The sequence below is a fragment of the Branchiostoma floridae genome, chromosome 10, assembly GCF_000003815.2.
Source record: "Branchiostoma floridae strain S238N-H82 chromosome 10, Bfl_VNyyK, whole genome shotgun sequence".
Classification (NCBI taxonomy): Eukaryota; Metazoa; Chordata; class Leptocardii; order Amphioxiformes; family Branchiostomatidae; genus Branchiostoma; species Branchiostoma floridae.
The window spans coordinates 14,374,864-14,389,158 of NC_049988.1; the positions used below are offsets into that span (position 1 = coordinate 14,374,864).

Below are 14,295 nucleotides of genomic sequence, written 5' to 3' on the forward strand. Positions count from 1 at the left end.
GTGCTGTATTTTGTCATAGAAAAAAATTATATCAGAGCCAATAAAAATGATGACGTCATCAATTTGGCCCCCCAAAAATCAGATTTAGAATTCTTTAATGCCCATCTATCAACATTCGTTACGGCTCCATTCTTTCTTAATTCATTAATAAGAAAACAGTGGAAGGTCAAAATGCCAATTTAGCCAACCGAGATACCTTAAGCTTGAAATGCAAAGACAGTAAGAAATCGAAGCTGAACTTAAAAACACATGTCCAAGCATAGACCATCTGAAAAGAAAGGGTAACATTTTTATGATTGACATTTTAATGAAAGAATCTAACATCGATAAATGTACAACAAGTACTCCAGGCACTAGTCAACTTGTCACTCCTGGAAAAAAAGCAGTCACTTTCATAGAATGCACTTTTGCAGCTGTGTTGCGTGACCCCGGTAGTTCAGTCTTTTCGTTCCGCATTACCTATTCCCATCACAATCCTGGTATTGATCAGAAAATCTTCCTAGATTTTTCCCTTCTCCCTTAGATTGATCAGGTATTTCTCCCGGCACCCAGCTTTAAATCATGAGCATCATTATCCAGTGTTTTTGCCCGCGGTGGTGGCAGCAGCATACTAAGGTGGCCATAAAATGGACAGTTGGGAGGCATTCATCAGTTACCAGGTGGGACCTTTGCAGTATACAATAGGAGACTGGTCCATCAAAATGTACAGTGGGAGGTACACGGAGTTCCTTCCCCTTTTACCTGTTTTCAATGCAGTGCCCTCAACACCATTGTTGCATGCATAGGGGTTATTGATTCTTTCTTTTAAGTTTCATTCTTTAGAGTAAGTAAGTAACTTAAGTTTATAAATGATCGAACTCTGGGAACTGTTAGGTATACAATAGGAGACGGGTCCATCAAAATGTTCAGTGGGAGGTACATGGAGTTCCTTTCCCTTTTACCTGGTTTCAATGCAGTGCCCTCAACACCATTGTTGCATGCATGGGTAATTGATTCTTTCTTTTAAGTTTCATTCTTTAGGGTATGTAAGTAAGTAACTTTATAAATGATCAAACTTCGGGAAACATTAGGTTGATATTTTATGTAGGCCTTGTCAGTCTAGTTGTTTGGTTCATGGATTTTTGCATGAAACTAATGGCTAATTGATATCCTAATATATGATATGGGGGTGAGTGAAAAAGCGGTTTTATAATGCTTTACTGTTTGATTGATTGAGGTACAGGCACATCATTATGAACAAATGGGTGGCTTTCAAGCCTGATCACCAAACTTTATAGCCACACTATAGGTCTGCTTTTTCTAACCTGGCTAGCTTCTGAGCCGAGTCATACCACTTAAAGGCACAGGAAATTGCAGAAAAAGGGTACTGTTGGCGTGATGTATGACATTCTACCAGTCTTCAACACAAGTACAGGATGGAAAGGAAGTTAAGTTCCTGTTACTCTCTCTGGCAAGAAGATACCACGTAGAAGGAACAATTGCAGATATGCTCACTCTAGTTTGCTGTGATATTTTGTGGCAGTGTGCCTGTGGCTGTGCAAGTGTGTGATAGCAAGATAACACTTGCATTGAGTAGGGGAGGGATAAATTTGGTACAAATGGGCTCGATGCAGAGCCGGCATTCCCTCTGCCTGACTGGTGTAATTTGTGTAGAATGGGAAGTCAGGTCACCAACGCAGTTTTCTTAAGCAGCTAAGGAACAGGGATCATAAGAAAAGTTCAGGTCAAGACTTGGAGGGATTAAGAATAACAATCTGTCTTCAAACATGGAGAAGATATTGAGTAATGTATCATTGCTAAGTGTACCCTTGTCAGTGACATGGAAATGGAGAAGCTGTCTGGGTTTCTGTCAGCAATTTGTTTTGTGTTCAAGAGTGCAGAGAGGTGATTCTTTAGCTGCAGTCTATGTTTTAGATTCTTTTGAGCTAATGGTAGTACAGAGCGGCGTAGTTTGATAGCGGTAAATAATTTATGACAATTACGCTCATTTTTCGCCGTGAACATTAAAGTCACGTGACAAAATCACATGCCGCGGTCGTTTTGGCAGTGTTTGGGTAACATGCGGTCGCCTTTAGTGGCGGTCGAAGTCGCGTTGGACAGTGGTCGTCATATACAGAAATCTTAATGCTTACGTCTATGAGAAAATTCAAGGGACCGCTTTTCAGCGGTCGTAGTGGACAGTGGGTCGTTATGCACAGGTGGTCGGTAGACCAGGTTTCACTGTATTATACTGTCAAATCTGCCTAAAAACTGCCATATACTACATGTGCAAGGACGTTAATGACGTCCCTGCTGCATGCTGGTAACACTGGTATTCTTTTTAGACTTTTTTATGCTTTGATCGGTGAAACTTACATAACGTACATGTACCAGTAGAGTCAATTCCATATTATCGAGAGGGTGTTTCTTGCCTTTTGTTCTAACATTTTGGAAACCTATGTAACAATCTAACTGTGATAAGTAACTGTTTAGAACTATTTGTAACATCTCTGTGACGTTCTAAATATTTTCTGCTGTATTCATACATGTTAGAAACATTTCTAACATCAAATACATTATTTCTATTAGTTTCTAAACTGTTCCAACATAGATTCATCATTTGTGATCACATGTTCGAACATGGAAACAATATGATGAAACTGGGTCAGTGGGCTGGGAAGAGGGCAATTCACACATCCCTGCCAAGTACAGGAACGTATGTCTGTCTGCCACCTTCTCACAAAAGACTCACCAGTGTCTACTAAAGAAAATCTAAAAATACAAGAGCCAAACAAAAGAACCAGCTTAGCAGCTTTGTTTATGGGGGCAATAAAAGTTTTTATGGAGGGAAAAAATAACACAAATTGTTGGAACATGTTGGAACAATAACAAAAACACATAGAGTCCATTCCAAGACACCATGCGGATGTTTGTTGCCATTGTTTAGAATTGATTTTAAAGTTTTGTAATTATATGTCTAGGACATTTGATACTTCAGAAATATTTTTAACACTGTTTCAACTTTATAAATATTTCCCTGGTCCTGTAAAACTTTGGAAATATTCATGGTGTGGAATTGGATACTTCTAATGGTTTCTAAATAATGATAACAGCATTCTACCATTATTTACCATTTTCTACCATTTTTTGTAAATGGTTCGGTGGGCTGGGAAGATAGCAATTCACACATCCTTGCAAAGTATGGTTGGGTGCCACGCAACAATGGCCCACCACAAAGGATCCACCAGTGCCCAGCAGTGAAATCTAAAAATTTACTGATGCAACAATAGGGCTTACTTTTATGGGGGCAATAAACTAATTTTACCATTTGGCCAGGTTTACCATTTTTTGTAAATATTTGTAAATGTGAAATAATAACAGAGAGGTTTCACAATTATTCTAAATAAAGATATTTTTGTACATTTACTTTCAAAATGTTTCTAAAATATTCAAAGAAATTCAAATAAATGAGTATTTTCTTAGTCAATTTTTTGAAAATAATTCAATTATTGTGGCTCAGATATTCTTTTATTCAAAATAATTCAGACTAATTATAAATATCGCCTAAAAACCCTCATGGTGTCTTGGAATGGACTCTAGATGTTTGAAAATTGTTCTAAATAAAGAGATAATTATACCATTACTTTCCCAATTGTTCCAACAAATATAAATAGGTTCAAACATGTTTAAACTTTCATTTTTAATTGTTTGAACAATTTAGAACTTTACTGACTGAAATATTCTTTTACTCAAAATAGTTCAAACTCATTACAAATATTATTCAAAATTCCTCTTGGTGACTCTTGACTCTTGTCATTTTTAAGTTTTGCTTGTATTTGGCAACTGAGTCATGGTGCAGTTACCTATACAAGTGACCGACCATCTCTACATGAGAACCACATGGCCATTGTGAACACTTTTTGGTGGTACGATGGATAATTTTTCCCAAAGATACAAGCGTTAAGAATACTGTCTATCGTAACTATCTGTCCAGGGACATACATGTGGACCAGATTTACTCAGTCCCAGTCCCCTGATTGATCTTCTTTGGCATCGAAGAGATTCATCAGTCATGTATGAGCACAGTTAATAGAAGTTTCATCAAACAGTCACTATTTTTTAAAGATATACAGACATGTCCATGTACCTTCAAATTTTCAATGGCTATCAGTCCATCTTGTTCACTGAGACTAGGTCACTCTGTGAACAAGATGGACTGATAGCCATTGAAATTTGGAGGTATGTCTGTATACCTTTGAAAAGTAGTCACTGTATGATGAAATTCTATTAACTCTTCTTGGGCAGTTTTGACAGTATGATACTATTAACTCAAAAGAAACTAAAAGTAAAACTTAGATAGCAGCTGAAGAATCACCTTTCTGCAATCTTGAACACAAAATGAATTGCTGACAGAAACCCAGAAAGCTTCTCCATTCCTTATTAGTGGTCTCCTTGGGCAGTTTTGACAGTATGTAGCCTGATTAAATCTTGCTTGTAGCAGCCCGCCCAACATCCGCCAGCCACTTACAGCCCCGGACAGCAGAGTTTGTGTTACACAGACTGGACAGTATGATACTACTATAAACTAAAACATAGATTGCTGCTGAAAGTCATCACCTTACTGCCGTCTTGAACACAAAACAAATTGCTGACAGAAACCCAGACGGCATGTCCATTTCCAGGTAGTGCCATGAATAGTTCCTGCCCCAGTCTCAATGGTAGTAATGAGCCAGGCGGAACCCGGAGATAAGAGTGGTTCAATAGGTCTTCCTGTGTCGCAGGTAGAGCATAAATGTCTGAACCTGGCCTGTGCTATGACAAGATTAGCACGTACAATCCTTTATTGTTCCGATGAGACTTTAAGGAATTTTACCTCTCAAATCATCTTCCAGAAAGCTCCCAAGAACAAGAATAATTCCTGCCCCAGTCTCAATGGTAGCAACGAACCAGGCGGAACCCAAAGATAAGAGTGGTTCAGGTAGAGCATAAATGTCCGAACCTGGCCTGTGCTATGACAAGATTAGCACCTACAATCCTTTATTGTTCCGGAGAGACTTTATGGAATTTTACCTCTCAAACCCTGCGTCGTAGGTAGAGCATAAATGTCTGAACCTGGCCTGTGCTATGACAAGATTAGCACGTACAATCCTTTATTGTTCCGTTGAGACTGTATGAAATTTTAGTTCTCAAACGATCTGTGGGAAAGTCACTCCTAAGAACAAGAAGGTTAGAAAAGCTCCTCAAGTTTATTTCAGTGTCTCGGTGACAAGAACTGTTGTAGTCGCATAAATGTCTAAACCTGGCCTGTGCTATGACAAGATTAGCACGTACAATCCTTTATTGTTCCGATGAGACTGCATTGAACATTAGTCCTCTCAAAACATCTTTGGGAAAACTCCTAAGAACAAGAAAGTTAGAATAGCTCTTCAATTTTAATTCAGTGTCTCGGTGACAAGAACTGGTGTAGTAGCATAAATGTCTCCACCTGGCCTGTGCTATGACAAGATTAGCACCGACAATCCTTTATTGTTCCGATGAGACTGCATTGAACATTAGTCCTCTCAAACCATCTTTGGGAAAGAGCCAAAGAACAAGAAAGTTAGAAAATGTTTATTTCAGTGTCTCCATGACAAGAACTGGTGTCATGCAGTTGAAAATTTTTAGTTACATGTACATCAAAGAGGACGTCCCTAACTGACGATAGGTACCAGAGCTGTCTCCAGCTTTAATTTGTTTTCACACTCATTACTTGGGAACTTGATTTTCTCTGTTAGACATGTCATTTCAAGCTCATGAAAATATATTTTCTGTAATAGTTTTATGTCATAGAGTTTACATTTTTAGGATGGATGGAGTAGATGTTTTTTATCGGGAAGAAAGCTTTTTATGTCCTAACAAGCAAATTCCCAGAAGGACGGCCCTGCTAGGAAGTTACTTTCACCTGAGTTCAGTGATGAAAACATGTTGATGTTTTTCTAAGGGTACAGTACTGAGGCATGTTAAGGATTCAAACCCAAAACCTTTAGATTCTCAGTCATGACCAACCCTAACTACAAGGCTGCCTTGCCACCTTCCTGCCTAACTCATTGGTTTACATGTAAGTGTAGGAAGTGTGATACACTTGCCTACTTAAAAAGTAATACAAAATACATGATAAAACTGACCTGAAAGCTCTTTTGCAGCAAATGGTTTCTGGATCCTCCCATGGCATTATTAGTATGCAATACTCCTTGCAATTGCTGAACAATGCTTTTGGCAATGCTCTCTACAATTACCTTCCAGTAACTTTACTGCAGAAATAAAATCCTCAACATAAAAAAACAGTCTAACATATTCTGGAGTTACAAGCCCTTTGGCTATTAGTGCCAGCGCAAAGCTTTACAGGCAGACTGCGATATTGTCGCCGGATAAGGCATTTAATTCACGACGCAATTGTAACCAAGCATGATTGCACTCCCAATCTATAGGTAAATCTTTGCTTGGTGTTGCAGTGTGCATGTAAAGTACAAATTCAACATGCACACTTTGGAAAGTAAAGACTGTACAGGGTAGCATACGTCAGAAAATATACATGTTGACTGTGTATTTTTTCAATAGATAATATAGAGTTAAGCTACACTGTATTATTGCTAAATAATCTTACTAGAACTAGTAATAAAATGTTTATTTAACATAAATGTATGATAATATTATTCTGTGTACAAAAGTTATCTTTCTGTCTTGGATTCATCTAAATAGTTACTTATAATATTTTTCCGTTCCACATTCAATTGGTGACTGAAGCCCTCCTCAACTACAAGAAGATCATTAGAGATTTTGCCTAGTGGCATATAGGGCAGCAACATACCTTGTTGTTTCAGTAGCACGGTATATTTTACCAGGAGGGGTTGCTATCTCACCCCTTTTAACTTGCTTAAGGTGCCTCCTCAAAAATGGGACCCCCCTTTTACTTCTTGTCAGGAGGCAGACTGATGTGGGTTTTTAACTCTTTTTAATCCATGAAACTGCTACATCTGACACAGGGCTGGACCTTTCTCTGTCCCTGACTATCCCTGAGTGACTCCCCCCTCTGCATTCCTAGGTCTATATAGGTCATTTGTGGGCCAGACTAAGTATATACCCGTGAGCCCATCACACCTCATCACACTTCTGAAAGACAGCTGCAGCCCCAACCAAGATGCCCTAACCAGGATTGACCCAGGGTCTCCTAGTTTTTAACCAATCAGAACCAGGAGCTTAACTGCGAGGCTGCTACCAGTTGAGCTACAGGGACATCCCTCTCAAGTTATCTCAACATCCTGTGAAAGGTTCATAAATTCTGCAGAAATCAGAGATTGACCGATATCAAACTTATATTACAGAAAACCTCAGGTCTGTAAACCATCCTGAGCCTCAGGGGGACAGATAATACTGTAAATGAATGGTTTTTCAGGAGGGAAGAGTTTCTTTGCTTGTCACATTTTGTACCCAACCCCTTCGGTATGCCTCTAGAGAGCAGTGAAACTTCCAAGCCTCTTGGAATACCTTGGAAGTTTACGGCCACCAAATAAAACCCGTGTAATCTAAGCCGCCTATCAGCAAGTTACTGTGATTCTTCGCAGCGAGATAAAAGAACAAGGATAACAGGATGTCCATTTCTTGGGCTGAAATTTACTGGTAGCTCGGGGGGATCTGTCCTACGTTATTGACTTTGCTGTAGAAGAAATGAAAGAGGTTTTGAAGATGAATAGGAATTTCTTGATCTGGTGGCTAATTTACTGTAATGATTCGACTGACTGCACCTGTAAGGTGACTCTAGGGTTTCCACAAGGCTGTAAAGTTGTTAAGAGGTATTAAGCATCAGTTGTGGGAGACAATAATAATGTGGTTTGTGGGCAGTAAAAGAGAGATTTAAGACCGAATGTAGCACACTATCAGGCTACTGAGATTCAGTTCTGTGGATGGCGCTACTGTATGCTTTTTAGAAGGAAGTTAAGCAAAGTGCAATGGCCTTGTGGGTAGAGTGTTCGCCTTGCATTCGGTAGGTCGTGAGTTCGATCCCCGGCCGAGTCATACCAAAGACTTTAAAAATGGTACATGCTGCTTTCTCTGCTTAGCACTCAGCATTCGGGAAAGAGTATGGAAGTTGAACACATACCACTACCAGTGGACTAGCCCCCTGCTGTAGTGATTGCGTTGTGTGGCCCAAGGGCTATTGAAATGGAGATGGGCGCCGCCCTATGCGCCATCAGGTGCGGGAAGGACTTTAACTTTAACTAAGCAAAGTCACGGTTTTGACTTTGAGAGAAAGAAAATATGCAGTTCTTTTGATTTGTTGCACTAATTTCAACATCTAGACCTGTTGTACAAAAGAGGAGGTGAATTGTGATTAATTGTTTAACTCTTCTTTCAAACAATGTCTTGAAAACATTATCACTTATTGTAAAGAAAATCTTGAGATTGGCTGTGGTTTTATCATTATGGAACTTAACTAACTAAAGGCAAGATGTTGTACACAGATTATTCTTGCAAGTATTTTTTGGCAAGTGTGTTTGTGGGTGTACAGCAAGGGGATGAGGTCTGCCATCTCTGATTGCCTTGTTTTTCATTGTTTCCTGTACAGGTGCGGAATGTTCGGTGCATCAAGTGTCACAAATGGGGACACGTCAACACAGACAGGGAGGTATGCTATTTTATTAATGTCAATTAATCTAATTAATTAAGTAATGATTCAGCAATGTCGCACCTTGCTCACTTGTTATTTTCAAAATATGTCACACATTCTTGCTCATTTATCTTCAAAATCAGGTACAAATGTTGTGCGCATACACAATATTATGTCGCGTCAATGTAGGTTAGACATCCAGATAATAAGATATTCAAAAAAACAGTTACTCAAGCAACTGGACATGATTTCGGAAACGGTCAGAGGTTTCAGATGGTATCCACCATCTTTCGTCATTGACACTGAAGAGATCTGGAAGAACTGATCTTTTATACCCTAACTATCAATGAAGACAATTTTAGATGTCCAATAGGAGACAAATTGTTAGACAAAGTCAAGCTAAAGACAATTTGGATAAAGACAATAAAGAATATTATGTTGCACTATCATATACAATAGACTTATGCGCATACAAAATATTGCACTTTCATATGCAATAATTTTGACTTTTGCAACGATGCTCAAAAAATACTCCGTCTCTCTCTGCCTGCTTCATGGGTATAACACATGTCTATATATATTACACTAAATGTCAGTAGGTAGACAAAAAGGGCCGACAACATTCATAACTCAAAGTTTCTGATATATACACCTGTCTACAATAGTCTCATATAGGTGCAATGAGGAATATCCTCTTGGCCAAATTGTTGTATGCTTTCCAGGCAGTTCTGGACTTGTGAGGAATGGTTTGAATAAATGTCACAGCTAGCACAGCTATATCTTTGTGTAACTGTAGGCTATGTAGTTGAAAAAAAAGCGAGTTTTGATATTCACTATCACCATACTTTTTTGAATAGTAGAAATTAGACATCTATTCTAGCAATGTTGATAACTAAAGGTAAACACCAGATGAATAAAAAATCAAAATCGTTAAAAGTGGCATAAGCATTAAGATTGATTCATAATGATGCAAAATAGCTTTGTAGCTATCTGTTAAGCATGAGCAATTATGTTACACTAAAGTATGGTATTGAAAAGAATTTAAGGGTTTCAGAGTTATATACATGTACATGCAATGATACATACATAAGACATACTGTAAACTTAATGACAATATTTTCCTCCAGTGCCCACTGTTCAACATGTCTGGACTGGCCAGCTCCAAATCAGACGACCCCGACCAACGTAAGTTCTTGTATAGTTTACTTTGTCTTGTGAAGCTACATCAGTAGTGATTAAATCATTGATTGTATACAGGTGTACTGGCGGATGTGGCCATGAACAATTGGGAAAACATGGTATAAAGAGTGTACTTGCATGGTGACCATCCCAAAGTCTCTTTCAACCTAGTTAAGCAAGGAGCAAGGAATGTATACAGCGTTAGTTGGAAGTCAAGGATGCAAAATATCAGGTACAATTTGTACACAACGTACATGAGGCTTGAATCGCCTGGAAGAAACTTACAGTCACCTGCGCTGCAGCCAACCGATGATGATGATGATGACATCAGGATTCTTATTTGCCAGACAAGTGACAGGAAACAGGAACTTGTGCTCTATGTTGAGGCACAATGATGAAGGGTAGACATCCAGGTAATAAGATATGCCAAAATGCGGTGACTCAAGCAACTAGACATGATTTTGGAAACAGTCCAATGTTTCAAGTAATGTCCCCTACTTTTCATCAGTGACATTACATTATGTTGAGGCACGTAAGAAGTCTAGAATTGTCACGATTCCTGTATCTAGGTTCCATGACATTGTATATTGATTAAAGTGATTGATATACATTTGTATATATATGTCCAGACAGATTATCCTTTGTGCCAGTCTGATTGTTCTTGTTGCTTTTCTCATAGCGACGGTTTCGACCTCTGACCTGTTGGTCGGGATGCGTAGCGAGGGTCTGATGCTGAAGGACTCTGTCTGGGGCAGGAAGAACGACCCCAAGGCTGCCAATCAGGTAGATGTTCAATCTCGAAACCTGAACTTTGTGACCTCAGGTCATAGTTCACCATCAGTTTGTGTGATGCCAAAGAAGTCGAGCCATGACATAATGTGTATGATGCTACAAAATACATCATATTGTACATGTTGTATGTGTCCAGGGACTCCGGAAAAGCAGACTGTAGTCTGAGTGATGTTACCTGGTAAAATGAAATTTAAAAAAATTAAGAAAATAAACATTCTGGACAAAAGAAGTTACTAGTACTTTAAGTGTTGAAATCTTGGTAGTGGTTTTAAGTTGGCAGTTTTTGTGGTTAGATTTTCACAGTGAACATAAAATCGATGTGAAAATGCTCAAACTGTCTTCTGTCCTTCTACCCCCTTGTTTTAACAGAGAACTGAAAACAATCACAAAGTCCAATTTTCTCCATAGTTTACAGTGATATTAAATCCCCAGAAACTTTAAGGCATTTACAGTATCTTGTAGATTGTTTTGGGTGGTTTAAGTGATACCTTGTAGTATAGTCCAGGAGCAATGTCAGTCCCATAGCATGATTTCTATTGTTGGAATGCTAATGTGGCATCTTACTTCCATCTTTTCCTTCAGCAAATGGTAGTCAGTGATGAAGAGGAAGACCCTGAGGTGGAGTTTCTGAAGTCTCTCACCACCAAGCAGAAGAAAAAGCTACTCAAGTAAGTTCATTTCTTTAAATTATTTATTCTAGTTACTATGTGTCTTTCATATCATATGTGTAATGCAATTGTTCTGTTAGTTCCACCTGTTATACTTGTAATAGATGTAGTATCAATGGCATACATGTAGGTGTATAACAACAGGAAAAATAGCTTAAATGTGGTTGTAAAAGTCAAAGTAAATGCACAACTTGTATGAACTTATTTGTTCAGATCTTAAATACACTGCTTTACTAGTATACATTATCAGTCCACCAGTCATATATCAGTCACTGGTGACAGAAATATATTATTTTTCTATTGCCAAAGGTGGCATTTGTGCCTGTGGTTGGTCGGAAGTTTTCTGTCTTTACTCCCCTCCTCTGCCTCACTAAGACTTTTGTTACCCACAGTTTCAAATGCTATGTAATAAACAGTAATACAGGGCCATAAGTTTGACTTTTACCATGAAGTTGACCTTCTGTACTTGTCTGGGTTCTATGGAACAAGTGTCGCATTGACATTTGTGTTACTACCAGCTTACTGTCAGCATCCACTTTATATCATAAGAGAGGGATGTAGTTAGTGTAAATTTTCTCTGGAAGGATGAAGGATGCCCTCTTTGCACCCTGGGCACACGTCTCTCTGAATGTCAAGAATTTCAAGGCAAAAACAACTGCAACCATTGCCATTTTGAATGTTGTACTATTATACAGCAATTCTGTTACAGTTGCTGGATTGTGTGTGTATCCTTAAGATATAAAAGCACATTCCATGACAGTCTGACATCGTATACAAATTGTCAACAGCATTTAAATGCTTTGCAGTGTTCTCATCATTTGGGCACATTTTTGCAAGTTGTGGAACGTCACCAGGACTGATGTTCAGTCTGTATCTATACGGTACTACAGGCTACTACAGCCGCTCGTCTCATCTGCGGTGTCGTTTCTGTTGTGCTTTATCCTAATCCTCTCTCTCTTTCTGTTAGGGTTGGGCACTGAGGCAATGAAGTTCTTTTTCTGTTTACTTTATAAACTGTCTTCTACCACCATTGGTAGCTTGTGTGGTAAGCTTTTAAAAAAAAGTATTTCTTGTTTACCTTTGTGTTTTGTTAACAGGAAACTGGATAAGCTTGAGAAGAAGGAAAAACAGCAGAAAGCAGGGAAGAAGCAGAAGAAGAAAGACAAGAAGAAACACAAGAAGAGACGTAAGGAGTCCTCATCTTCAGACAGCAGCTCTGAGTCAGACAGTGAGGAGGAACGGAAGAAAAAGAAACACAAGAAGGCGAAGAGGAAACACAGGAAGAGAAAGGAAGAAAGTTCAAGCCGTGACAGTAGTAGTAGTAGTGCGAGCAGTTCAGATAGTGACTCGGAGGAGGACAGTGGAAAGAAACGTAGACATAAACGGAAGAAGTCAAAAGACGACTCCCAGGTCAAAAAGAGAAGGGTAGATGATCATGAGGGGCAGGGTTTGGCTGGGAGGCCAGTAAAAGTCGAGAAACATGACTATGACAGCAGCGCAAGGAATAGACATGTTGACAGTAAAGATAGCGCGAACAACAGCAGAAGGTCAGGGAAGTACGAGGAAGGTCATGATCATGGGAGGGATCACAGGGCAGACAGAGATGGCTATTCCAGGGACAGGTATGCTAGGGATGGAGATGACAAACACAGCTATGACAGAATGGGTAGAGAGGACCGGAAAGACAGTAATGGGAGGGAAAGCAAAGAAAGACGTTTCAAGTATGAAAGCGATGCAGATGACAAACACAGCTATGACAGAATGGACAGGGAAGACAGGAAAGACAGTAGGGGGAGGGGTGAGAGGGAGGGCAAAGAAAGACCTGACAAATACGATAGGAATGGAGATGACAAACACAGTTATGACAGAATGGACAGGGACGACAGGAAAGACAGTAATGGGAGGGAAGGCAAAGAAAGACGTGTGAAGTATGAAAGGGATGGAAATGACAAACACAGAGTGGATAGCTGGGAAGACAGGAAAGACAGTAGGGGGAGGGGTGAGAGGGAGGGCAAAGAAAGACAGGACAAGTATGAAAGGGATGACCACAGAGGGAACAGCAAGGGCGGGCACAGCAGTAGGGATGAACAGCACAGTAAGGACAGAGACAGCAGGGGTGGGAGGGACAGCAGAGGGCATGGCAGCAAGGAAAGACAGGACAGCAGTAGAGGTGACCAGGTCAGAAAGGAAAGGAGTGACGACAGGTCCAAGGATAGGGACAGGTCCTCTGGTAGTCATGGCAACCACAGGGATCATAGGTCGCATGACAAGCATCGGTCACATGATCATGACAACAGAAGGGATAGGCGATGATCGCACACCTGTCTGGTACACATATGTAGCACTGAGGACACCTAGCAGGATATCAATGTACTGCAGGGTAACTACAGAAGAGATGTATCCATGTTTGGACCAAACAGGTCGTGCTTAATGTAAAATTTTGGTGAGGAAATGACCAAAAGATGTTTTCAGCTTGATTTAGCTGTTGTGTGCTTTTGGGTGATAGTACAGCCATGATGGGACCATCAGATTTGGTGTCGATCAACTTGTAGATTTTACAAATCTGACCTTAACATAATTGTCAATATCTTAAGCACCTCATACTCTTGATACATCTATAGTTATGTCAGAATACCTTGTTCAGTGAACCACAAGAAAAGGAAGATGTGATAGTCCTATATTCAACCTGTACATAAAAATTGCTTTTTAAACTTTGCATGCCCTTTTTTGTGAATCTTGTACCGTGTTTTTTTTAAATTGAATGTGAGTGATACAGCACCATTTTCATTTTTGTTTCTTATGATAATATTTGGTAAAATATCATGATTGCAAGCATAGCTAGGGTATGCAGGAGGGTCTGTTTCTTGCCACTGGTCAATTATATCCATTTAAAACCAAGTTTCTTGTATTTGGGACCTACTTGATACTTGTATATTGCTGCCTACTTGTTTAAGACAGTTTGTATTGTGTAAGACAGTTTGTATTTCATGTTTAGTCTATGGAATTCCAGTATGTTGTACAGTATTGTAGCGA

General features: G+C 39.4%; 1 protein-coding gene across 1 annotated transcript in view; it reads left to right on the forward strand.

Moving 5' to 3' along the window:
- The window catches only part of LOC118424924 (corepressor interacting with RBPJ 1-like), a 37,595-nt gene extending 23,583 nt beyond the window's left edge, over positions 1-14,012 (forward strand). Inside the window, exons 7-11 of the mRNA XM_035833730.1 lie at positions 8,582-8,641; positions 9,751-9,808; positions 10,482-10,585; positions 11,177-11,262; positions 12,360-14,012. Of these exons, the coding sequence (XP_035689623.1) occupies positions 8,582-8,641; positions 9,751-9,808; positions 10,482-10,585; positions 11,177-11,262; positions 12,360-13,575 (1,524 nt within the window). The 3' untranslated portion in view covers positions 13,576-14,012. The remainder of the gene's footprint in view (positions 1-8,581; positions 8,642-9,750; positions 9,809-10,481; positions 10,586-11,176; positions 11,263-12,359) is intronic.
- Positions 14,013-14,295: the final 283 nt, after the last annotated feature.